The sequence below is a fragment of the Chenopodium quinoa genome, unplaced genomic scaffold (genome assembly GCF_001683475.1).
Source record: "Chenopodium quinoa cultivar QQ74 unplaced genomic scaffold, ASM168347v1, whole genome shotgun sequence".
Lineage (NCBI taxonomy): Eukaryota > Viridiplantae > Streptophyta > Magnoliopsida > Caryophyllales > Amaranthaceae > Chenopodium > Chenopodium quinoa.
This window is the reverse complement of record NW_018745675.1, coordinates 98439-124766: the sequence shown is the minus strand read 5'-3', so window position 1 is coordinate 124766 and position 26328 is coordinate 98439. Positions and strand designations below refer to the sequence as shown.

Below are 26328 nucleotides of genomic sequence, written 5' to 3'. Positions count from 1 at the left end.
CCAAGAAAACAAGCCTTGATCTAGGGGCAATACAACAGGGAGACAAAGAGGGGCTCCGGTCATATGTCAGGCGGTTTAACCTGATGAGGATCCAAATCAATGGATTGTCTGATGACGTTGCCTATACTGATTTCTTCAAAGGCTTAAAAGATGGATCAACTTTTAAGTTTGACTTGGTTAGGAAGAGGGTCTCCACTCTTCACGAGGCACTCATGAAGGCGGAGGCCTACATTCAGGCAGTGGAATTGTGTGCTGTTAAACTTCCAACGGATTACAAAAGATCCGATAAAAAAGAGAATCGGCCTACCCAGTCGGCCAAAAAGGAAGACAAGAGAAAGGGGGTATGGGCGGCAGACTCATCCGGACAACCTTTCCAGAAAAGGAAGAGGTCGGATCCGTATGTGCCAAAGTACGAGTTCAACAAGGACTGTGCCTCCATTCTCAACGAAGTAAAGGACCGGTTGAATCTTGAAAAACCGTCTCCTATGAAGAGTCCTCTAAGCGCCCGGGATAAGAGCAAATATTGTCTTTTTCACGAGGAAATTGGCCACGACACTGAGGGTTGTTTTAGCCTCAGGCGGCTCTTCGACCGGCTCGCTGATGAGGGGGCTCTCAAATCTTATCTTTCCAAGTCAAGGGGTACACCTAAACAAGCAAGAGGACCACCCCCAAAGAAGCCGGCTACTCAATCGGATACGGATGAGGAAACCATTCTGACCATAGCCGGTGGCTTTGCGGGAGGTGGGCCTACCATCCGGGGTACAAAAGATAACATTCGGAAACTGGTCAACTCGGTGGATGAGGGCCAGTCGTCTGAATATTCATTTCCGGAAGTTAACATCTCCGAGAGAGATAGAGGCGAGGTCAGGCGGCCTCATGATGACCCCATAGTCATCGAGTGCAAAATCGCCAATCAAAGAGTTGGCCGGATCTTGATTGATACCGGGAGCTCATCCGACCTCATCAGCTACCGGTGCTTGGAGAAACTCAAGTATAAGCCCAGTAGCATGCTTCCGGCCTCATACCCTCTTGTAGGTTTTGGGGGAGGAGTAGTACATCCGGTGGGCATGATTGATCTACCCATCCGGTTCGGAGAGAAGGGTAAGGGCCGGCATATGGTTGTCAAGTTCCTTGTAGTAGAAGAGCTGACTGCCTACAATCTGATTATTGGCCGTCCAACCCTTAACCTCTCAAAGGCAGTCATCATCCCATCTCTAATGTTGATATAGTTTGAAAGGGATGATGGCACAGTCGGTTCCTTGAGTGGGAACCAAAAGATGGCGAGAGAGTGTTACCTCTCAGACATCAAACCAACGCTTGACACAGGCGGTCAAGAGAAAGAAATTGTTGAACTTGACGACTGTGATCAAAGCTTACCGGCTACAAAGCCAGCCGGTAAAAAGAGGAAGGCGGACCAACTGGCGCCTGTGAAGGAGAAACAATAGCAATCACTGTCCGAGAGGACAAACGTCCTTCGCCCTCAGCCGGCAGGAGAAATAATTGATGTTGTCCTTGAAGACAGTCGGCCAGACAGAACCGTCAAGGTTGAAACGGCTGCGTTTGAAAGTTTGGGATCAGGTTTGCTCCTTTTGCTGAAAGAGTTCAAAGATGTGTTTGCCTTTGAAGTAGAAGAGATGCCGGGTGTAAGTCCGGATCTTGCTGTACATAGACTCGCTGTGGATCCTAAGAAGAAGCCGGTCAGGCAAAAGAAACGGAACCATGGCGAGGAAAGGTCCCAGGCGGCAGCAACCGAGGTCAAGAAACTCTTGGATGCTGGATTCATCCGGCAATGTTACTACCCGGATTGGGTAGCCAATGTCGTCCTTGTGAAAAAGCCGAATGGAACCTGGCGGATGTGTGTAGATTACACGGACCTCAACAGGGCTTGTCCAAAGGATAGCTACCCGCTTCCAAAGATAGATCATTTGGTAGACTCTACAGCCGGCCATGCCCTGATGAGTTTCATGGACGCCTATTCCGGCTTCCATCAGATACCCTTGTGGAAGAAAGACCAAGAGAAGACGGCTTTCGTCACAGATCAAGGGCTATATTGCTACAAGGTGATGCCGTTTGGGTTGAAGAATGCGCCTGCTACTTTCCAGCGAATGATGAACTCAGTCTTTTATGATCAGATTGGAAGGAACGTGGAGGTGTACATTGATGACATGATTGTCAAATCAAAGCTGCAGGCGAATCATCTAGCCGACCTCCGAGAAACTCTCACCACCCTCAGACGGCATAAAGTCATGTTAAATCCTAGAAAATGCGTCTTTGGAGTTGAGTCCGGGAAGTTTCTTGGATTTTTGATTGATCAGAGAGGCATAGAAGCCAATCCGGACAAAGTACAGGCGGTGATCAACATGCAGTCGCCACGTACCGTCAGGGAGGCTCAAAAGCTTACCGGTTGCCTGGCGGCACTGGGAAGATTCCTCAGCCGGTCAGGTGACAAGTGCCTGTATTTCTTTCAAGCAATCAAAAAGAGGTCAAGGTTTGAATGGGGTGAAGAGGCTGAGGCGGCATTTCAACGGCTGAAGCAACACCTGCATTCTTTGCCAGGATTGGTGAGTCCCCTACCCCAGGAGGCTCTCTACATGTACTTGTCCGTCTCGGATCACTCCTTGAGTGCCGTCCTCCTTGCTGAGAGAGACGGTAATCAGCTCCCGGTATACTTTTTAAGCCATGTCCTCCGGAATGCTGAACTTCGTTATCCCATGATCGAAAAATTCGGTCTGGCTTTGTTCAAAGCAGTCAAGCGGCTGAAACCGTATTTTTTAGCACATCCGGTGACCGTTTACACTGACCAGCCGCTCAAAAGGCCTATGACCACTTTAGAGTCATCCGGAAGAATGATTAAATGGGCTGTGGAAATCCAAGGCTTAGAAATCACTTTCGAACCCAGGCGAGCAGTGAAGGGTCAGGCGTTTGCCGACTTCATTGTTGAAATGACAAGGCCAATATAGCCGGATAAAACCGATGAAGTTTGGAGGGTTTATGTAGACGGGAGCTCTACGCTGAATGGCTGCGGAGCGGGTGTAATTATTCACTCTCCGGAGGGGGACAAATACGAGTACGCTCTACGATTCAAGTTTCAAGCTTCGAATAATGAAGCTGAATACGAAGCCCTGCTAGCCGGTATCCGCATGTGTAAGGCGGTCGGGGCAAGGAAAGTTGATGCCTGCTCAGATTCCCAACTCATCGTTAGCCAGTACAACGGTGACTACGAGGCCACCCATCCGGTGATGATTATGTATCTGCAGGCGGTCAAAGAGGAGGCTGGGGCATTTGATGAATTCAACCTGAGTCAAGTACCCAGATCCGAGAATAATCAGGCGGATGCACTATCCAAACTTGCATCCTCCGCCACATGTGATACGCCTAGATCAGTCTTCTGGGAAGTCATGGAAAAGAGAAGCATTGAACATGACCCCATTGGACTTCTAGATCGAAGCTCCACATGGATGGACCCCATCCGGAATTACTTGGAAGACGGCACTCTACCGGAAACCTCATCCGAAGCAGCTGCTCTTAAAAGACGAGCATTAATCCTTCAGCTTGACACGTGTCAATCCTTCAGCGGTCTGCAAAGGCCCATTTCCTTTGCAGACACGTGTCCCTTATACCCTAATTGAGGTACAGTTCTCCCTTACTATAAATAGTAAGGGTAGACCTCATTTATGAGGGACATACATTAATTGCAACCACAAAAAAAAAACAAAAAAAGTCCAAACCTACGGAAACGCTCTCGAACCGAGAAGCTTTTGCTGTTCTTATTCCACTTCGAAAAGATACTAACTTAATCTTCGGAGGCGGAACTCCCACCCCCCATCCGGAGTCTCCGTTACTTGTGCAGGTACAGGCGCAAGAAGGAAGTCGGCTAGGTGCAGGTACAGGCGTAAGAAGGAAGTCTGCTAGGAAATTGTAACTCTCCCGAAGGACACAGAAAACCCCCAAACAGCTATCATTGATAACATCATGATCTGTCAAGACCTTCTTAAGGATTACAAAAATCAGAGAAAGGCTCCTAGATGTACAATAAAGGTGGATATTAGAAAGGCCTATGATTCTGTGAAATGGCAGTTCATTGAGAGTATGTTACAGGCTCTTGGTTTTCCTCTTCATTTTGTTGGATGGATTATGACTTGTATCTCTTCCCCTTCTTACTCAATTATGATTAATGGAGGTAGTAATGGGTTTTTTAGAGGTGCAAGAGGGATTAGACAGGGGGACCCTCTTTCTCCCCTGCTGTTTGTGATTTGCATGGACTATTTGACTAAACTGCTAAAGAAGATTGGGCTGAAAAGGAGCTTCAAATATCATCACAGATGCAATCCTCTAAAGTTAAATCATTTGATTTTTGTTGATGATTTAATGCTTTTCTCTTGTGGTGATAGGGCCTCTGTGTCTTTATTAGTTAGAGCTTTGAAGACTTTTCACATGGTTTCGGGGCTACAAGCTAATGAGGATAAAACAACCATTTATTTTGGGAATGCGAATGAGGATATAAGACAGGATATCTTGGCTTCTTCTGGATTTATTGAAGGAGACTTTCCTTTTACGTATTTGGGAATCCCTTTAAATTCCAAATATCTTAGAAATAGTGATTTTGATGTGCTCATAGACAAGATGATGGCTAGTATTACTTGTTGGTCAAGTAGGAATTTGTCATATGCTGGGAGGGTGGTGCTCATCAACTCAGTGTTGATCAGTTTCTACTCTTATTGGGCTCAGTGTGTGCTTTTGCCTAAAAGTGTTGTTGATAGAATAAATCAGCTTTGTAGGGCTTATTGATAACTTGTTATTTGGCATGATTTTAGGGTACTTTTGAACCTTGTTTTCGTTATTAATCGACATCAAAGTTCATTTTTTATCCTATTTTTATGCAAATTTTGTACCATCCATGCTTCACCGGTTGTTTGTGTTTTTGATGTAATGTAGCTATTTTTAGCACTATGGACATGATCAAGCATGAGTGAGCAAGGATAAGGGCAAGTTTGGTTGATAGAGCCATGGAGGAAGAAGGAGGAATGCCTTAAAGAGAAATGAAAAGCTTTTGGAGAACCTTGAAAGGTCGTTTGCGTAAGCGTCAACTTCAACCAACCATAACTTTTGATCTTATCAACCTTTTGAAGCGATTCAAATTGGAGATTAAAGTTCGTCTCAAGAGCTTTCCAACGACTGGTCACAAGTCCATTTCCGACAAGAAACGTAGAAGTTAAAGCTTCCCAAAGTTAAGCAGTCTAGGCAGGGTATCCTGCACGGACGTGCAAGATGATAGCACGTCCGTGCAAGTCTGCACGTCCGTGCCAAAAGCTGCACGTCCGTGCAGACCTTGGCAGAAGCTTCTGCCTCCATTTTGGCCCTCCTACACGTCCGTGCCAAACTTGGCACGGCCGTGCTTAGCCTTGCACGTCCGTGCCAAATCTGGCACGTCCGTGCAGACCTGTAGTCGAACTCCTTCCTTGTTTTTTCCGTCCTTTTTATTTGGGGGTCATATAAATACCCCTTTAGAGCTCATTTGTACGGGAGGCAGTTTTTTTAGAGCTTTCCTCTTAGTTTGTAGTCTTAGAACATTAAATTCTCAAATCATTAGTTAGTTCTTAATTTTTAGCTTAGAAGCATTCAAATTCAATCATTGTAGAAGACAAAATCCACCATTGTTGCTCACTTTGAAGCTTCATAGTAACCATTTCTTACTCATCTTTTCTACTTCTCTTTACTTTGTTGTTGATTACTTGCTTAATTCTTGCATGCTTAGATTGTTAATTAGCTTAATCCTTAGTTTGAACTTGTTCATGAATTGCTTGAAACCTCTAATTGCTTTAACCTCCATGGATTGTGAGTAGTCTAAATTCTAGGGTTTGGGTAAAACCCTCAATGTAGTCACTAATTACTTGTTGCATGTGCTAATTTGGTTGTTGTGGGATGATGATTAGTTGAGCTTAAGTGGTTTAATTGCTTAGTTCTTGTATATGGCATTGCTAGAACTATTTATCCAAGCTTTCTCAACGAAGGATCGAGAGATGAACTTGAGTTAGCTCCCTTATGCTTAATTGACCCGAAATGCCATGAGAATAGGGATTACCGGTCAAGGGAATGTTTATGTCATCGTGATTATGCTTTAACACTTGTTTCATGCTATGTAACCACGAGAGTAGGTTGTATTCACGATTCAAGTAATCCCTCTAGCTTGAGAGAGTAGTTGGGTGCTTTAGATGACTTCCCCTAATTTGTCCCATTAATTTACCTTGATTGTAGCATGCTAATTGTGATTTGTGATGAAGTTGAGTGGTATAACCCGAGCCCTAGATTCCTCTTAATATTGTTAATCTCCTCTTAGCTTTAGTTGAGTTGAATTAGAAGAAGTTACTCAAAACCAACCCAATTTAGAATTCATTTAGCTTATTTAAACGGTAGTACTCGGTGGTTGATTCAACGCCTCTCTTGGGTTCGACCCTTTCTTACCCTTACTATTGTTAGTGAGACCAAGATAGGAATCATTATCTTTGGTAGGCTCGACGACGGTCTATCACTTATTTGTGGGATGGGCACGTTTCTTTATCCAAAGCTCCCCCTATCTCCTGGGACTGGGTTTGTAAGCCTAGAAAGATGGGTGGTATGGGAATTAGAAATTGTAGTGCTTGGAATAAAGCAGCCTTGGGCAAGTATGTTTGCAAGGTAGCTTGTAAAAAGGATTCTTTGTGGGTGAAATGGGTGCACTCAGTTTATATCAAGCATAGAGATTGGTGGAACTATACTCCAAGCAAAGGGGCAGTCTGGGCTTGGAAGAAAATCTGCAGGATCAAAGAGGAACTGAAAGCTGGTTTCATCAGTAACAAATGGACAGAAGGTGCCTATACTATTGCTGAAGGTTATAGGTGGATTATTGGAAGCATGCCTACAGTCAGCTGGACTAATTGGATCTGGAATAAGTTCAATGTTCCAAAACATACGTTTATTGCTTGGCTTGCTGCTCATGACAGACTCAGACTGAGAACTAAGTTGCACAACATTGGAGTGTGTGAGACTGATCAGTGTTTACTGTGTGGTGCAGCTCCAGAATCTGTACAACATCTGTTTTTTGAGTGCTGTTACAGTCAGGCTTGCATCAATTATCTATGGATTGGAATCAAGCACAGAAGCTTTGTATTAGATACAGCGTGGAGGCAGTGGAAGAGAGTGCCTGCAGACTCAGTTCAACAGAAAGTAAGACTAGCTGTTCTTACTGGCCTTGTTTACCACATATGGTTAGCCAGATCTCATGCCTTGTGGCACAAAGCTGTGATCCGGCCAGAGAAGATTTGTAAAGTAGTATGTGTGGAAGTAATGGACAGGTGCCATCAACTCATTAGTGGCTCTTGGTCAAGGAAGCAAGCTAAATGGCTGTTTAATCTCAGGAATAGTGTGCCTTGTAACTAGTCTTCTGTTAGTGGTCTGTTTTCTGGTGTTGGTTTCTTTGTATGTTCGGGCTTGGCTTGGTTAAGTTGTAAAGGCTTAAGGTGGTGTAGGCCTGTGTTTGTTTTTGTTTTTGTGTTTGGTGTTTGTTTGGCCTTTTGGCTCGTGTAGTTTGGGTGAGGTTTTTCCTCTTTCTCTTTTGGTAATAAAAGCTACTTACTTACCAAAAAAAAAAAAATGTTTGGTGGTTGGGAATGTGAGTGATGAGAGTGGTTGGGGGGAAATGGGATAATAAATGGAGGGAGTGATTAAATTAGATCAAATTTGATTAATTTTAGATTAATTTTGATTAAAATAAGATAAGGGTAAAATTATGAAAATCTGAATTTTTAAGTAAGGGTAAATATGTAATTTTTGAGGTTCCTGTTTACTAAAAATAGAAAGAAAATAGAAAGTTGCATAATGTTTAGCGGACTAAAATAGTAAAAGTTGCACATAAAAATTAACGGAGGGAGTATATTAAATTATTAATGGGAGTGCGCTCCTTTACACTCTCTTTCAGCCATTCCTATTCCCACAATTTAATCCCCAAACTTCCAATTCTTACATTCGACTTGTGCAATATCGTGGTGCGGTAAGACACCTTCCACCTTATTGCTTCTTACCAATCTGAAAAAAAAATAAAAATTGTTTGTAACCATTTTATTACACCATAACAGAGCTCTCTATCTCTATGACCCTATCCATGGCGTAAGCTGCTAAGAGTTCTAACTGTGACGTTTGTCAATATTAATGTTGTGGGTAATTCTACTTCTCACTTGATTATACATTTTTTGGGTAAATTATTTATATATTTTATTTGATTTGGGTAATTTGGGTTTCGTGTTTCTAATTCTAGGATGATGGCTCAAATCGCTCATTGTACCACTGGAGTTAATTTTTTGCAAGGAGCAACATTATCTTCCTATAAATATAGCTTTCATGGGGTTTGCAGCAAACCCCTGGTGTTAATTACTTATAATAAAGCATGTTTATCTCATGGAAAAATTGCCAATTTTCACAGAAATGGAGAAATTTCATCTTTAGGTAATTAATTAACCATCTTATTTCAAACGGTTCAATATTTTGATTCTTTTATAAGATAAAATGAAAATTTTGTTTGATGTTGTAATGTACTTTTTAATAGGGTCCTGGGAGGTGTCAAGTAATGCTGCAAGCATCTCTTGTAAGGTATTATCATTCAATGCTCTACTTTTTACCATTTTCGATTTGAATTTCATTGAAAATTATTATATACACTTAGGCGCAAGGTATTTTTTTCCTCATTTGGTAATGAGCAGTAATCGTAAAAATAAACAAAAATTATCTTGGGTGTATCTTGCACCCGGGTGTTTAAAGAATCTCATGAACTGTGAAAACTATCAGATATGCCTGTTGTCAGACTTTTGTAAAGAGCTTGAATAACACATTCACACCTTGCACTCCCCTATCCATGTATCAGAAATTCTTTGTTAGGACGAAACCGTCTAAGCATACAATGAGCTGGAGAGCGTCTTCTAATGTCATTAAACTCTCCACTGCCAGAAACCCAGGCAGGTTTTCTTGTTTAGTCTGCGAATAAAGTATAGAGTCACAAAATGATGTCTGTTCTCTTTCTGACTGTAGTCTAGTTAACTATTTATAGTGTAGAATGTTAGTAACAACTCACGTATAGACATGAAAAGTCTTTCGTCTGTAATGGAAGAATTACATCCTTAATAAGGTATATAGGGTGCTCTCAACTCGCTTAGCCCATTGAGCATAAGTTTTATTTATTGTCCAATATTGAAATGATTTTTTTGGTTTCTGTGAGCTTACTATATGGCACATATTACACCAGGAAATTGTAAAGTCAATCTGGCATAAGTATGAGGCTATCGTGGACTTGTTCTTGTGGCAAGTGACAAATATGTTCTAATTAACTTCTTTTCAAAAGTTGTGACAAAAAGAATCTTTCTATTAACTTTCCTATTCAATATCTCAGCTTTCTTCTACTTCATTTGTTTCAGTGACAATTTTCAGTCTGACCTAGATTATCTGTTCTTTGGCCCTGATTAAAACTACACATAATTACTGTGGTAGCCTAGGACTGTGCACTTTACAATGTGTAAGCTCATGTAAAATAAGAACTTCTAAAACAAATACAAGATGGTAAAGGGTTTTATCTATGTTTTTTTCTTATAAGATTATGATGGTGCAAGGCAATCTTGAGTAGTTTGCTTAGGTTCTTCATCATCCCTTGCTGCATTTATAAAGCTTGAAATCTAATTACAATGCCTTGTTAGTTGACTTGGTTTGAATTTAAATTATATCTTGTACATAGGCCAAAGATCATGACAGGGAGAAAGGCTTTCCACCTATACAAACTCTGCAAAGATTCCCTAAAGAGGAGCTTTCTGCAAAAGTTGTCATGGTCAGATTTGATTCTTCCATCCTGCTTCACCAGGATCTGGACGAATCTGTCTCAAAAATTTCCAATGCACTATTAACTATTAAATACATATATGAAGCCGGAGCAAAGGTAGTTTTGGCTAGTAGTTGGACAGTCAAATGCAACTCCAAGGTTTTATCTGAAGAGACTGTTGCAGGTATGACTCTGGTTGTTATTTTCTACAGCTTTCTGATTTGCAGCTTGTTGATTTGATTTTGTAGCACTATAGTACTTTCGAGTATGCTTTTCTGCTTCAAGGATAGTAACATTGTGGCTTTTGGTGAAGAGTGTGTTTATTTAGTTGTTAGTGGGATAGAGGAATAATAAACAGTAGTGTATGCGAGGATGATGAGAGGGAAATAATAAAGTAGTTGTGTGTCCTTACCAAATAAGTGTTGTAATGGATCAAAAATGGATGAAAAAGAAAAGGGTTGCAATTAATTAGAAACAAAGGGAGTAACTGGTACAACCTATAACAATAAGGTAATAGAGACTGAAAGAGAGAATTTGCCCATTTTCCCAAGAGCCAACATAATTATGTCTAAACAACAAGCAAGGTGTACCTTGTTAATTGGCTCGTGCAGCTGGTAAGTTACAAGCTTAGCATGAAACTGGTGGATTACAATTAATAATTGTGGTCAAGGATTACTCTATGGTCTGCCACTAATTATATGCTTTATCACTGACTATTGTAGGTGTATTGGTTAGTTCATTCAAATATTTTTAGAACATTTTTTCAATTTTTTCCTTTGTACACCTCTCAGCCTTCTCTTTCATGTAATCTCACAGGTTGGGATTAAACTAAAACAGATGACCTCATTCGTTCATTTAGTAGTCCAGCTCTTATTAAACACGCTTTTGATGGATGAAACACTAATCTATTACCTGTTGTTTTTGTTTGTTCATTTACCCCGGCTCTTATTAGCCCACTTTTAATATAAGAGATGCTAATCTATTTCCTGTTGCATTTGTTGATTAGCAGAATTCCTTTCATCAGTGCTCAAATTGAAGGTTCTCCCTGGTAAATGCTTTTATGAACATCAGCAGCCAAATTTCGAGCAAGTTGAGGAAGCAGATATCATTCTTCTTGAAAATCTTACAAACTACAAACAAGAACTTGCCAACAACTCAGAATTTGCTAGGAGATTAGCTTCTGGGATAGATATTTTTGTCAACGATTCGTTTTCAACAGCTCACAAAATTCTTGCATCAACTGTTGGAGTTACCCAGTTTTGTTATGCTTGCCTAGCTGGTTTTTATTTTGACGAGTGTTTGGCCAAATTGAAGACAATTCCAGAATGTGATCTGAGTCCCAGTGTTGCAGTGGTATTCCCTTGCTATTATTTACTTCTTAATATTTTTTTTTTTTAATTTAGTTATGCTGCTTATTTCACGGTAAGTCATAATTACTAACATTGGTTAATGTTTCATCATTTGGTATAGGTAGGAGGAGGAAATATTAAGGACAAAGTAAAAGCCTTGCGCGTTTTAGCTGCTAAATGTGATGGTTTGGTTTTTGTGGGGATGATGGCACTACAAATCATGCATGTCATGGGAAAGCCTGTTCCCTTGCATTTGGTTGAGCATGAAGGAGTCAAAGAGGCTCTAGAAATAGTGAGTTATGCTGAAAGTAGAAGCATACATATGCTATTACCAAGTGATTTCTTATGCAAGCATAATCACTTGCCGATGCAAGAAAAATCATTTCTTGCTCATAATATTGTGGATGGTAAGTTTCTCCTTTTTTGAGTTTGCTCTTGCATTTTGTACGGGAAAATTGGATAAAATTATTGTATCCTTGTTACACTTTTATTGCTATATCTATTGACTTGCATGCTCAAGATCTTTACAAATGAATGCTTTTGTTGAGGTCCTGCAGTCTTGCCTCTTTCAATTTTTATGTTAGGTCTTTTCATCTTCTTTTTTCTTTTTTCCGTGTCTATCTCCTTCTCTTGGATCTAAAAGCATGAGTTGTCTTTATCAAGCATCAAACTTGACTAGCATTATGACTAGCATTATATTAATACCCCTCATCTAATAGCCTTTTAAAGAAAAGGAAGGGCATCAAAGAATCTGAACAGAAGAAGCTGGTAAAATATAGGCTATTTATACTCCTAGGTTGTAAAGTATTATTTGTAATAAAAGTTCAGAAATTCATATTGTAGGCTTCTCTACATCTGAATGTCAAGTATTTGGAATTTCTGGGTTAACTTCAAAAGTATACATATGGTAAATGATGAATATTTTTAGCATGTGCTTATTAACAAGAGGCATATAAAGTCACCATTTATTTTATGAACAAGAAGCAAAACTAGGTTGTGAAATCATAAGCTATGAAGACAAGCTGAAAAGATGATACCACTCCAATCATATCAGAATTTCATTGCTTGGACTGTCAGATAACTAAGTTTTGTTCTACTGTTATTCTTAATATTTTGTTTTTTTTCTCTGTATTGATTCTATTCAAAGCTTTTATTACTCCTATTAGTATCTCTTCATTGCGATCTTCTACTTTTGAAATTGTTTTTTTTTTCTTCTAGTCTTTCCAAAACTTATTATCTACTATAGTTGATATTGAAGGGCAAGGAAGTTATGTATCTCTTTACCTCAAACCTTTTCATAAATGCACTTGTAGTGGGTATTACTTTGTTGTTTTTTAGAAATAGGGAATTTCTACTATGATGACATGGCCATATTGGTGTTAAAGTTTCCTTGCTTAGTGGGTTTTTGGGTATTGAGCTAACTTCAAATTTAAAATTATTTATTTGATTTTTTTGATTAGCCCTAATAAATTCTTTGTAATTCTTGTACTTTAAGACATTGATCGATATTTTTGATGTGCTCTCACTTGTAAAGCTGTTATGAGGGTAATGTCTGTTGTAAATTATACGTAAGATGGATTTCTACACAATGTTGATTTTAATGATAGGAAAAAAATTCATTAGTGTTTTCTCGTACTGTATTAGGTTGGGAACCTGTTGATCTTGGATCAAACTCATTCAATGAAATTGCCACTTACCTTTCAAGATGTAAGGTGACTACTTCCATTGTTTCATAATATTTATTTTAGTTGACTTCTCTAGAAGATGATGAAAAGTAAAAAAGATTGAATATGAATGGTTTCTACAGGAGCTGTATATTGTATAGTGAATACATGGAGAGTGAAATATTATGTAGGTTGATTTGAACATACCAATTGGAAAGAAAGATAATCCCATTTGAGGACACAGTTTTCAAATAGTGCTATTCACATACTTTTTGACCCTCCCATTATCCCTTTTCCAAGACATATTCTATTTAAGAGGTTGTCAATATCTTTGTTGGCATTCCCCAATATGCACAAAATTGATCACGAATGTCAATGTCCAAGTTTGCTTATAAGTCCTGTACCTTTTAATGATGATTAGGCAGATTTAAGGGTGTGTACATAACCAAGCAAGGGTCCAATTGAAATACACAAGAAGCACCATATGAAAGAAATTTTCCATGGGAAGGTAACTCAAAGACATCTCATCTCTCAACTCTTTTTCTTACTCTTCTATACGTGTCTCTCTTACAACCGACAACAATCAAGTTGCTCAGTGATTTTTATCTTCTTCCTACGTTAAATAATTAGCCCCTGTAAAGGGAGAATAATCACTCATTTGAGTTGTGAGTCTCTCATTGACCTACCCAACACCTTGCTTGTGGTCCTTCCTATTTAGTATGGCTCTTAGTCTACACATGAATTATGTAATGCAATGTAAGAGATTGCACAAATATGGTCTGCCACATGATGCACCTATTGAATGTTATTGATTCATAAAATAAGCTTTCAGTATTCACTATTTTTTCGTGTTCCTATTACTAATAACCCACTATTGACAAGTCTAATAAGATTTGGTGAATCATACCAATTGATTTATGAATTAAACTTTCAGCATTCACCATCTTTTCATGTTCATAATACTAATAACCATTATTGACAAGTCTAATAAGATTTGGTGAACCATACCAATAACAATTATATTCAATCTTTTTGATTCAAGTACTTCATTCAACACTAAGGAACCCTATTGATCATATGCACTAAAGTGTATTAAGGGTTGGGTTAGAGTTTTAGGGGAGAAATGCAAGTTCTTGATCACACTTGTGAACAAAGGGACTAAAACATGGATATATAGTAAATTGTTTCTCTTTTGATCTTAAGCTGTTCTCAAAATTTATCTTATATTATTCTCAAAAAGCTGATGGAGTTCCCTCTGGACATTCTTGTTGCAACTAATAATGTTGGGCTGCTGGATTCATGGCATAGTTCTATGAGAATCTAATGTTAGGGAGGAATATAATGTTAGACAGTCTATGATGTTGGAGAGGCAGCTCTAACATGAACACCATGAAACCATGAGCCAGAAGGCATTAAATGGTGTCAGCTGGTGAATAGGATGAATGGGATCTTGTTTCATAAGCAGAGGAAGCACTAGATAATCTGGTGAATGTGATGGAAGGACTAGATAATCATTGACTTTTGTATGTATGTGAGCATAACCCATCATATTTCTGTATATCATTATTTTAACCCTCTGTTTTCCAATTTATGGTGAGTGTGGAAATTTGGGTATTTTGTAAACCAATATATTTACAGTTCAATTATGCCTGTAGCCATTTCTGGCTGCTTCCTCATTGAGACTACTCTTCCCAATCCTCAATCTATCTCTAGATTTGTGTCCTTTCTCCTTTTTAAGCTCTTCAGATCAGCTTAATGAGTCAATTAATTTTAAAATAGAAGTTTGTCACCTTCACATTCAAACTTTTCACAGTTGAACCACAAAATTTACCCCATATAAACCAATGAAATAAAACTTTATTTTTCTGCCAAATAACTGGAGTTTTATTAATGCTTGACTCTGGTGGTCTTGTAGAAGACATAAGCACTTAATCATCTCCGTAGTACTTGTTTCATTTTTAGCATTTGGCATTTCATATTTTGTTATTTTACCTCTATTGGATTTTTGCAGTAATGATCCGGTTTTACCTGTGTCACTTTCTTAGACCTTTGCAATATAGATACATTTTTTTTATTAGTCATAATCGAAATTTAACTACCTGCTTATGTGATGCTTTCCATTTTCAGAAAATTACATGGATAGGTCTTGTGAAAGTTAGACAGTCTCATCAGAATAGTGGTGGAGAGTGTAAATTGGCATGTATTCTTGATGAAGTAAGCCAAAATGGCTGTCATATAACAATTGTTGGGCATACGGCTTGTGAAGCAGCTCTTCAGATATCTAGATCTGCACAAACATATACTATGATTGAGCATGCATCTGTTGTTTGGGAATATCTGAAAGGAAGAATTCTTCCAGGGGTTCTCGCGATGGACAGAGTATGATCTCTCTCTCTCTCTCTGTTTTTTGGTCAAATTAGCTTTTTCTAATAGAATTAATTGTTTTAGTTTTCATTCTATGGCTAGACAGCCTATTAGATTCCATTGATTATGCTATCAGCTTCTGCGTGTAATAATTGGATTCATAAATTAGCTTGACATCCTGAAAAGATTGAAGTTTTGTAGTGGTATACAATTTCTGTGACCAACTTACGTGTATGTCATTTGAGTATTTTTTTACTATCTGGACTTTTAGATGACAACTACTGCCATTGGCTGCACCAATTGCCCAATTGGTGCTTCACTGATTATTCTATAGGACCTTTTAGGTATACCATTTGTCAGTCTTTCATACCATTCACTGAGGATCCTCATTTATCAGTTTTTCATTTGTTGATTACGATTCTAAAAAGGGTGTTACAGTATGTCGAAGGGATCGAAAGTGTATTTGGCACACTAAGCTGTTAAGGTGACTGCTATAATAAACAGTTAGGGTATTACAGAGGAAGTTCAAGACAATTTGTAGCACTTAATAAGAGTATAAATTTCATTTTCATCCTCAACCGTAATAATACTTCAAAGGAATAAATGTAAACGAAAAAAAAATTTGCCCTATCTTTTAGCTGGTGTTTATCCTAAAGGAAGTCAGATTATAGATGTTTATGCTCAAAGGAGCTGTTTAATGGTGCTAAAACTTGCAAGGTTTTACCCTAAAGTTGGATAGAGATGGCATTAGGTATATAGCTACTAAAAGTTCAAGAGATCAATGGTCAATCAGATTTGAATCCTAGGTGGCTTTGGGTCAATTAGTTCTTACTTTTATACAGTTTTGTCAGCATGGTAATTACTAGGGGAAAACTTGTGGGTTAGTACTTTGAAGGGTGATTGGTTGAGTGATTCAATCTCTCGTATCCGTTCACACTTGTCGGTTATGGGCATAGTAAAAAAGTCACAAGAGGTGCTAAACTGCTGATAGGAACTGTTGAAGAACTTTATTTGGATACCTGGTAGTCTAGCCCCCCCCCCCTTGATTGCTGGGTGGAATTCTATACTCATGTTAATATTCTTTGTCAATTCACTTACTATCACTTAGGCTTTTGGAAACTTAATATTGGACTGTTTGACCTTAAACTGAGTATGGCAACGAATGGTTTGTATAGGTTTAGTTTATTCACATTGAGGTTTAGCCTCCATTTTTTGCATAAAAAAAGAAACAAAATATTTTTAGTTCCCTGAAAGTAGAAGCAATTTGGCTATCGCGTTTGTTCAAGTTAAAAAAAAAAAAAAGTAAATATTGAAATATATTTTAGGTTACACCATTTTTCTTAATCACATTTCTTTATATTCTATTAATAAAAAGCATGTTTTCAAAGTTAGTATGAGATAGTAGAAAGTCAATTTGCTGTAATTTTATGATATCAGAGAAAGTATTTGCTGATGACGTTCTCAACAAAGGCATTTAGGACTTCCCTGCTGCCCTGCCCCCCATTTTTCTTTCTCTAGAATCATTTAAGTAGATTTTCAAGAGAATCAAAGGAAAATAATCTGCGGTCATGCTTGTTTGATATTGTTTTTCTTGCAATATTTTCCTTAGTGTCTTTGGAGAATCAATAAGAAAACTACAAAGGAGTATGAGGATTTTTTGTGGGGTCTTAGGTAGGTGAAGAATTTAGCCATTATTGAGTTGATGACAAAAGAGCTACATGTGATTGGCTAGCTCTTTTAAATATGCTTTCTGAAAATGAACAATGGTTCAAAAAGAGAATTGTTTCATTAAACATCCTATAACTAGATTAATTCTGAGATGTTATTGCAAGTGATGCTTTCATGGGCATGTTTCGGATGATAAAGCACTAGTTTCTGCTTTTAAATCTTTGAAAAAAATATCTGCTTCTTTAATGGGTTTTAAAAGTTGCTCTTAGGGAGAGATATAGTTTATGAGATTTTGGACAGAAAGATCTTTTATATTTTGTGATCACTATCTGAATCTTTGCTGTGGAAATGGATAAGCTCTCAGAGTTTAGTACATTTAAATTCTTCATTATTTTTACAGATTTGATGAAAAAGTGTTAACTTTCAAGGGATTATGGTACTAGAGAGTTTGAGTGTGTTGAGAGTTCATAATCCCAGAGAATCTACTTAAAGTCATTCTCCTTCAAATGCCCACACTTAAGATTACCCCTCTTGGAACTACCATTTACAATTGCGAGACCACTAAGAAGCTTGGCTTTCGCTTGATTTACTTCCTTAACATAATAAATAAAATAATTTTGGAATTTAATAGTGGTTTCAAAATGACATCTCTTGTTTATACGTTATTTTTCGTTATGGGAAGACTTATGAGCATCCATCTTTGCAGAATTATTATTTTTGAACCGGTCCATAGGAGGTAACACGTTTGGGTGCTTTAGTGAGAAGAAATTATCTATTTATTTTTTATTTTTTAAAATAATACTCCCTCCGCTCCTAATTGATTTTCCTATTTGAAATCTTTAGAGATTGTACGACTTATGGAGTCTAATACTTTAAGGATAAATATATACTTCAAAAAAGTCATGTGAGATCTTGTTAGATTCGTCTCGATTTATGGTTTCCAAGTTGTAATTTTTAATTTTTTTCCAAAATACTTAGCTTGATAATATTGCATTGGATAATGTGTAAAAATCCAATAGGACAATCAGTTAGGAATGCGGGTAAAATATTGTTGGAAGATAGTGAGAGGCTTTAGAAAACCTGAGGTTTTTCTCTCAAACGAGGGGGAAAAAAACTCAAGTCCTAGTTTATATGTAGTTCTTTACTTGTCCAAGAATTAGCTCTAAACTAATATAGCCTTGTAAAGTTGTAAAAAAGCTTTTTTTATGATAGTGAAACCATTGAAAATACCTTTTAAAAATATAACCTTTTTTTTTTTTTTTTTTTTTTGCATGACTAGATTTTATTTTCTCCTAATTAGTTGATATTCTTAATATTTCTATAATATTCTACATTTTCCTTGCCATTGGAGTGATGCCCGATATATGATGCTTTATAAGTTGTATAAACCAAGGAATAGAGCATACTAATTTGAGATACTTGTTACCCATGGCAAATATTGCAGGCTTACCCATCCGAGATAGAGTGGAACATGGTTTACCCTGATCCTTCTCAACCTTTGGCTGTTGATATTGGAAGTGGTAATTTTTTTCCTCCCTTTTAGGTTTACATGTTTATAGAGGTTCTAGAAATAAATTCACTATTAGTTAAGCTAATAGATTAGTGCCCGTGCGATGCACGATATTAATAATCTTTTTTCCCATAATTAATTTGTGATATAATATAAAAATGAGGCAGTTTATGTGGAATAAACAAATGCAATGCATATAAGAAAGATGAAATAATAAGGAAAAAATTATTAAAACCACAATTGTGAAAAAAAAAAAATAAATAAAATTTTGATTAGTTGTGTTGAAAATATTTTAAAATAGTGTACTTGATATTATATGAATGATGCATGTTATTCCCAATAAAACTATACAATGTAAATGTCGTATGGCTTTTTATAAATGAATTAGTTTAGGAAGAAAAAAAACAAGAAACCTATACAATGTACTTCCAAAAAATAAGCTAAGTAAAATAATTTTTTACTTATATTTTTTAAAAAAACTTAAAGCTGACATCATATATTTTAATGTCGGGAAATTTTTTAATGATAGCTTAACATATGTCCAAGATGATCGATGTAAGCATGGCCTATTTTAATAATAGTTAATAGATTTTTTTAAGGGAAAAAAATGTTATAAGTTGGTAAAATTATTATAGAAATTTTTAACAGAATACTCACTCAATTATTATTATTTCATAAGATTTTAAATCAACACCATGAATAGAAATATATATATATATATATATATATATATATATATATATATATATATTTTTTTTTTTTTTTTCCAATGAGCCCTACTATTGTACAACTATATAATGGTAATTTAAATGTTAATATTGTATTTTTGGCCCCCGTTATTTTATACTCTCCATATTTCAACCTTCTAAATTATAGCTTATTCTCCATCAATTAAAAGGTTTCAAAATCTTGTGTAACTATTTTATGTAAATAGATTACAAAATAAAAAGGAATACAATTATTATAAAGATAGAATAGGAATAATATATTATTATAGTTGTATTATCCAAATATTCCAAAAAGATTTTTACTAAAAAGGGAGAGAGGAGTTTTGGAGAGAAAAAACAACACCAGGAAGTGACACGTGTCATTCTTGGTGTTTATTTTAGTATTATGTTATTGATTGGCTAATTTTGCACAAGGAAAATACATAGCTATGGTGCCTTTTCCTATGAGTTAGGTGCTTTATAACTTATAAGCTATGAAATGGGTTTTGTTGACAAGGTGGCCTTGGGCCTATGCTCTCTTCACCATATATAAGGTGTTCTCTTAGTTTAAAATGCATGCCAAGGCATGTCTAGGCGCTAGGCTAGTCAATGCTTGCCTTGAACATGAAAGGCAAAAAGCAAGCCAAGGTGCGCTTCTTTCATCACCTTTGACGAGGCATAAGGCGATGCACATAGGCCGCCCTTTGTTCCATAAAGAGTAGAATGTGAGATTAAATCAAAGGAAAAACACAAATTTGCATCAAATTAAATGTTATCAATGCTTTTAAAATGCAACTAGTGTTTAGCCCGTGCAATGCACATAGTATTTTTTTTTTTTTTTTTTTTTTGGGAAATTATCTTTGGTAACACCTAATTTTTTCTTTCTTTGGTAAATTATAAAAAAACTTATTATCTTTGGTAACATTGTGTTATTACCAAAGATAATAACTATTTTAATAAAAAATCCTTAACCATTGTTAGTTTTTTAATTTTTTTCAAAATTAAATTATTGGGAAATTCTCTTTGGTAACACTATACTTTTTAAATTTCTTAGTGGTGAATTGCGAAAAATCTTATTATCTTTGGTAAACCTAAAAAGTTTTTATATTAAGTCAATTATAACATCAATGATGAATTTTAACTAAATACTTAACTATAGTTATTTTATTTTTTTTTTTTTACATTTATTTTAGAAATATTTTTTTTTTTTAAAAAAAAATTCACCTATCTCCTCAACAACCAGCCGCTGCCCACGCCACCAATAACCCCTCCCTCTGCCGGCGGCCAAGCGCTCCACCCCCGGCCGGCGGACGCCCAGTCTCCCCTATTTGCCGACCGAAAACCCTAAAACCCACCCAAAAACACCAAGAAACACCCAAACCCGTTGGGGGTTTCGAAACCAAACCCAGGAAATGGGTTTGGTTTTCTGGTGGTTTTGGGTGGGTTTTAGGGTTTCCGTGGTCGGCTCACAAGGGAGAGGGTTTGTCCGGGAGGGAAAGCGGTTTTCGTGGTGGTTTGGGGTAAGATTAGGGTTGGCGGGCGGCGCTGGGGAATGGGAGGACGTGGGGGTCAGGGTAAAGGGAAAGACAGGAGGGGGGAGGCTGGGCGTCGCCGGTTGGGGGTTGGGCACCTGGCCGCCGCCGGCAGTGGTGCTGCTGCCTGCTAGTGGTCAGGGGTTTGTTTTTTTTTTTCTTTTTTCTTTTTTTTTTTTTTTTTTTTTTTTTTTTTTTTTTTTTTTTAGGATGTAAGGGATTTGGGTTTAATATTAACCATGGTTAGTGAATTTATATTAAAATAGTTATTCTCTTTGGTAATCAATAATTCAGGTTTACCAAAGATAATAAGATTTTTCGCAATTTACCTAAATTATTTAATGTAATTAAAAAAAAAAAAACAACCCATCCTTCCCTCACCAGCCACCTTTCCCCCGCCAATCCAGCCCCCTCCTCTCCCATTGCCGGCGCCCAAGCACCCTCTTCTACCGGCAACACAACCGCCTCAAGAAACCCTCCACTTTCAAACCCCAAATACCTACCAATCTACCATCCTAAAACTACCACCACCAATCTACCAACGCGCACAGCAACAGCGCTTCGAATCCCAATTATCTCTCCATTTTAACTTCCTCAAATCTTTCAAATCCCCACTTTCTCTACCAATTTTCTTTCGTTGTATCGTCACCTAATCTAAACGGGTTTGCTTTCGGATGGGGGTTTAGGGTTTGGGGGGCGTTTTTTGCGTTTTTGAGGTGGGGGGAAAGGGAGGAGATGCCGTTTTGGGTTCCATCTCTGTCCATGAGATCGTCTTCTTCTAGTTCGAAGTCAACTGCTTCAACGGGGGCCACCATTGTTAATGCTTTGAGTGGTTGTTATTGATTTTCTCTCTCCTCGGTTGTAAGGTAAAAAGGAAGAGGGTGTAATGGTGGGGGGCGTCATCAGGGGATGGGGGGGGGTAGGAGGCTGGGTGGTTGGGTGCTGGCGAGGGAGGGGCACTGGTTGGGTGCTGGCCGAGGAGGGGCTGAGTGGCGGGGGGCATCGATGGAAGGGGTTGGTGGTTGAGATGGGAGGGATTGTTGGCCGTTAATGTTTTTCTCTTTTTTTGGTGAGAAATTTTTTTTATATTATTATTTTTATTATTTACAAAAAAAATTAACTTAAAAAAAAAATTTAACTATAGTTAAAATTTAATGAAAAAATTAGTAAAATAATCATTAATGTCCTAAGTGACAAATATCAGTAATTCAGGTTTACCAAAGACAACAAGCTTTTTTACAATTCATCAAAGAAAAAATTAACAAAATATAGTGTTACCCAAAAGGATTTTTTATTTTATTTTGTTTTATTTTATTGTTTTTATAATAATAATAAAAATAAAAAATTAGATTTTGAAGGATAGAAAATTTTCAAGTGTAACTTTCATTTCTCCTAAAAACCCATGATGTCATTGATAAACTATGATGTTGTGAATAGGAACCATGACTATAAGACAATTTTGTTAAATAGCATAATTAACAAATAACTTGAAAACTATTTTGACATTATAGATGCAACAAAGAGACATATTCATGGGGCGGTAGTTTGTGTTTTACACCTAAATTCACAACAATTTTTTTTTTTTTTTTTAAAAAAACCAACTTTAATTAAACCTGTATCAAATATTACATATAAAACACTAAAAGCCTCTTAAAGCTCCAATCCACTCTAGAGTTAGCACCCTAGAAAAAGATTAACAATGCACCAAACCAGATATGTCGTTCCAGTCTCCCAGGTAAGTCTTGATCTAGGTCAAGCCTTTTTCGGCCCTCATTTATGGACATCAAAACAAGTTACCCTACAATTGTATACGTGTGGAATCACGCCTCAACAAAAATGGAGGCCTCGTGCTAAGTCTTAAGAGTAGGCCCTCATATTTTTTTAGAATTCATATATCTTCCATGGAAGCTAGTTTTGTTTAAGGAAAAAATATGATGAAGAAATGAATTACACCTTTTTTATGTGAAAATGGGGAGTGAAATGACCGATTGACAAAATTGCAGAGAGAAAGAAGCTGATTATATATATATACAAGCAAAATGACAAAAAAAATATAAAAAAAAAATAGAAACAAACTCATAAAGTAGTACTAGTAGAGAGAGAAACTAAACAGTGGAGGCCTTTTTTTTAATCTTTTGTTGTATATGTTATGAAATAATAAGTGGATGACTATTATCCATAAACTATCTAGAATATTCTAGAGTTGGGTATTTGATTTTATATGAGGAAACCCTACATAATATACATGTATATATATCCTATACTAGATGAAATAATATACACAACAAAATTCCCTCATATATCTCTCTATATTCCTTTTTTTAATCTTTTATTGTATATGTTATGAAATAATAACTGGATGACTATTATCTATGTAGTGTAGAATATTCTAGAGTTGGGTATTTGATCTTATCCGAAGAAACCCTAGATAATATACATGTATATATATTTTGTACTAGATAGAATAATATACACAACAAAATTCTCTCATATATCTCTCTATATTTAACACGTTATTAGCACCATATTATTCGAATAAGCAAACGTAAGAAGGAATCCAGCCATGTTAATATTGTTGGAGCTAAGAATGCAAAACACATGGAAATAACATAGGAAAACAATACTGCATTCTCATTCACATACTCTAACTGAGTCATGCCTTTTATAGGCTACAAAAGTAACCGACAAAATAAATAAAAAGCAACTAATTGGCATGCAAATCCTAATTACGTGGGATTGTTGTTGATATTGCCCATAATTCTAGCCCACTACTACCACTACTAAACTTTTTAGTTTTACTAAGTAAATAATAATATTAATTACTAAAAATAAGGAAACCAATATAATTAAATTTGAAGCATATAACTTCATCACACCCCCTTGCTTCGAATTTGGAGTAATCATTATGAAGAACCTCTCTTCATTTGTGATGCACGTCTCACCACTTTCGATCTTCATTTGTTGATGCACATCTCACCAACATACTCTTTGGATTCGGAGCACTTCTCTTCATGGTGCACTTTTCACCCACAACTTCAAAATAAATTTTCTTCCATGGCCACTTGTGCCATGGTCTCTTGCTCTTCACCTTTGGACTTACAATTCCTTGCCATAAGCCCAAATTTTTTACAATTAAAGCACTTAGCTTTCTCCTTATGCCACCAATTTTGTGACAAATGTTGCATAGAAGGGACTTGCCTTTCGCCTTTTGATAAGGAGACTTTGCTAGAAAAGCTTTTTCACCTTTGTTTTCACCATTTTAATTTCTCATGGACCTCCTTTGATCCACCGCATGTAGTGAATTGATCGACTCTGAAACTGTGAACTTTGAAAAATCTTTAGTATCTTCAATTGAAGAAAGTTTAATTTCATACCTTTCCGGAAGACTAACAAGAAGTTTGTCCACCACTCTTTGATTGTCAAATTCTCCACTAAGTAATTTGATTTGATTTGCGATGGACATTAGCTGACTCCCGTATTCCTTGACACCTTCACTACTATTCACTCCCATCATCTCAAACTCCCTTTAAGGTTCAAAATTTGCATTAATTTTGTTTGTTGATTTCCTTCAAATTCCTCTTTAATTTTCTCCCATGCTTCTTTGGGAGATTCACAACCCATAATAGTTGTGAAAATTTCTTCTGACACGGCCCCATGTAGACACACAAGTGCCCGTGGCTTTCTAGCCATCACTTCATCATATTTTTTAATTTGGACTAGTGTGGGATTTTGAAATATCACTCTCAAAACTCACAGCTTTCAAATAGGATTTCATTTTAATAGCCCATGATTGATAATTTTCACCTTTGAAAATGGGAATTGAAAGAGAAAAATTGTTTGAGGACACTTTGGTTGTTGTTTTTTTTTTTTTTTTTTTTTTTTTATGAACACTCAAAGATTTGTAAAACCTCACAACCCTAAGAGTCAAATGGCTCTGATACCAATTTTGTTGGAGCTAAGAATGCAAAAAACATGGAAATAGCGTAGGAAAACGATACTGCATTCTCATTCACATACTCTAATTGAGTCATGCCTTTTATTGGCTACAAAAGTATATGACAAAATAAATAAAAAGCAACTAATTGGCATGCAAATCCTAATTACGTGGGATTGTTGTTGATAGTGCTCGTAATTCTAGCCCACTACTACCACTACTAAACTTACTAGTTTGACTAAGTAAATAACAATATTAATTACTAAAATTAAGGAAACTAATATAATTAAATTTGTAGCATATATCTTCATCAAATATTAGCAACTTTACAATTCCTCCGCTAGAAGAGTGAATCATGTCAAACCTTGCAAAACTCGAATTTGTTGCTTGATATTACCGGAAACAACTACAACAACTACTATGTGTCTGGTGATACTATCAAAGAAAATAATAAAGCAACAAGCCAAGACAAGGCTAAAGCTATAATATTCTTTCGCCATCACCTTCATGAAGGCCTTAAGACCGAGTAATTAGCTGTTAAAGACCCACAAGTCCATTGGAGTAATCTAAAGAAAAGGTATGACCACCGGAAAAACTGTAATATTACCAAAAAATTCGTTATGATTGGTTACATTTAAGATTACAAGACTTTAAGTTTGTGAGTGAATACAACTCAGTCATGTTTAGAATTACATTACAATTGAAATTATGTGGAGAGAAAATCACGGATGTAGAAATGTCAGAAAAAACATACTCTACTTTTCATGGAAACAATGTTGTCCGGTACACACAATATCGTGAAAAAGATTTCAAAAAAATATTCTAAATTAATATCTTGTCTCCTTGTGGTTGAGCAAAATAATGAACTATTATGAAAAATCACGAATTACACCCTGAAGCAAATGCCGCATCCCATGGTGGGAAAGAGCTTAAGGCTAGGTCAGGGTCTTGGTCATGGACGTAGATATGGTCGTGGTCCAGGTGGTCATTTTAGGAACTCGTTCTCTCACCAAAAGTGGGATAATAAAGACGGAAACAAGAATGAAAAGGATAAAAATGAAAATATATGATACCGTTGTGGAGTTAAAGGCCATTGGTCACGTGTGTGTCGTACACCAAAACACCTTGTGGACCTTTATCAACAATCTATCAAGCAGAAAGGAAAGAAAGTGGAAACAAATTTGGTGTACGAGGATGGCGAAGAGGATTTCGATTATGGTGATACAACTCACCTAGAAGCGGCTGATTTTTTTTACTACTCTTGAAGAAAATAATTGAATAAATTATGATCCGTTGACGAATAAACTCTATTAGCTTACATTTATTTTATTTTATTTTATTTTAGTACTATGACTTTTTGAATTATGGGACATTTTTTTAGACTTTTATATTTTCGGATATTTCATTATTATTACTAGTCATGTTATTAATTTAAGTTATGTTATTTGTTTTTGTGAATCTTATTTAATTCCTTTATTTCAAATAGAATATGGATCCCTTTAAAGATCAATCATTAACCAATGGTGAGGATTTATTTAATTCCTTTATTTCAAGTAGAATATTTTTAGCTGTTGATGATGAAAGAGATTAGTGTGAGTACTATATCAAGCAGTACCAAGATTATAGAAGGCTCTAGGAGGGTAATTGTTTTATTGCCAAGGGGAGCAAAATTGGAAATTATTGATGCATTATACTCCCCTAAGTCTTAAAGAAATTTACTAAGTTTTAAAGATATTCGACAAAATGGATACCACAATGAGACAAT

General features: G+C 36.6%; 1 protein-coding gene across 5 annotated transcripts in view; it reads left to right on the top strand.

The window, feature by feature from the left end:
• The first annotated feature begins 7827 nt into the window (after positions 1-7827).
• LOC110717206 (phosphoglycerate kinase-like) overlaps positions 7828-26328 on the top strand; it is a 32103-nt gene continuing 13602 nt past the window's right edge. For 2 of the 5 annotated variants that reach the window (XR_002510691.1, XM_021895857.1), the window contains exons 1-9: positions 7828-8189; positions 8291-8478; positions 8579-8622; positions 9755-10019; positions 10842-11188; positions 11306-11591; positions 12829-12896; positions 14976-15227; positions 18325-18400. Coding sequence is in view for 4 of the 5 variants with exons in the window: in XM_021895857.1 (XP_021751549.1) it covers positions 8185-8189; positions 8291-8478; positions 8579-8622; positions 9755-10019; positions 10842-11188; positions 11306-11591; positions 12829-12896; positions 14976-15227; positions 18325-18400 (1531 nt within the window). In the remaining variant the exon portion in view is untranslated. Of the gene's footprint in view, positions 8194-8290; positions 8479-8578; positions 8623-9754; positions 10020-10841; positions 11189-11305; positions 11592-12828; positions 12897-14975; positions 15228-18324; positions 18401-26328 lie in introns of all 5 variants that reach the window. The other 3 variants (XM_021895854.1, XM_021895856.1, XM_021895855.1) reach the window with 3 other exon arrangements.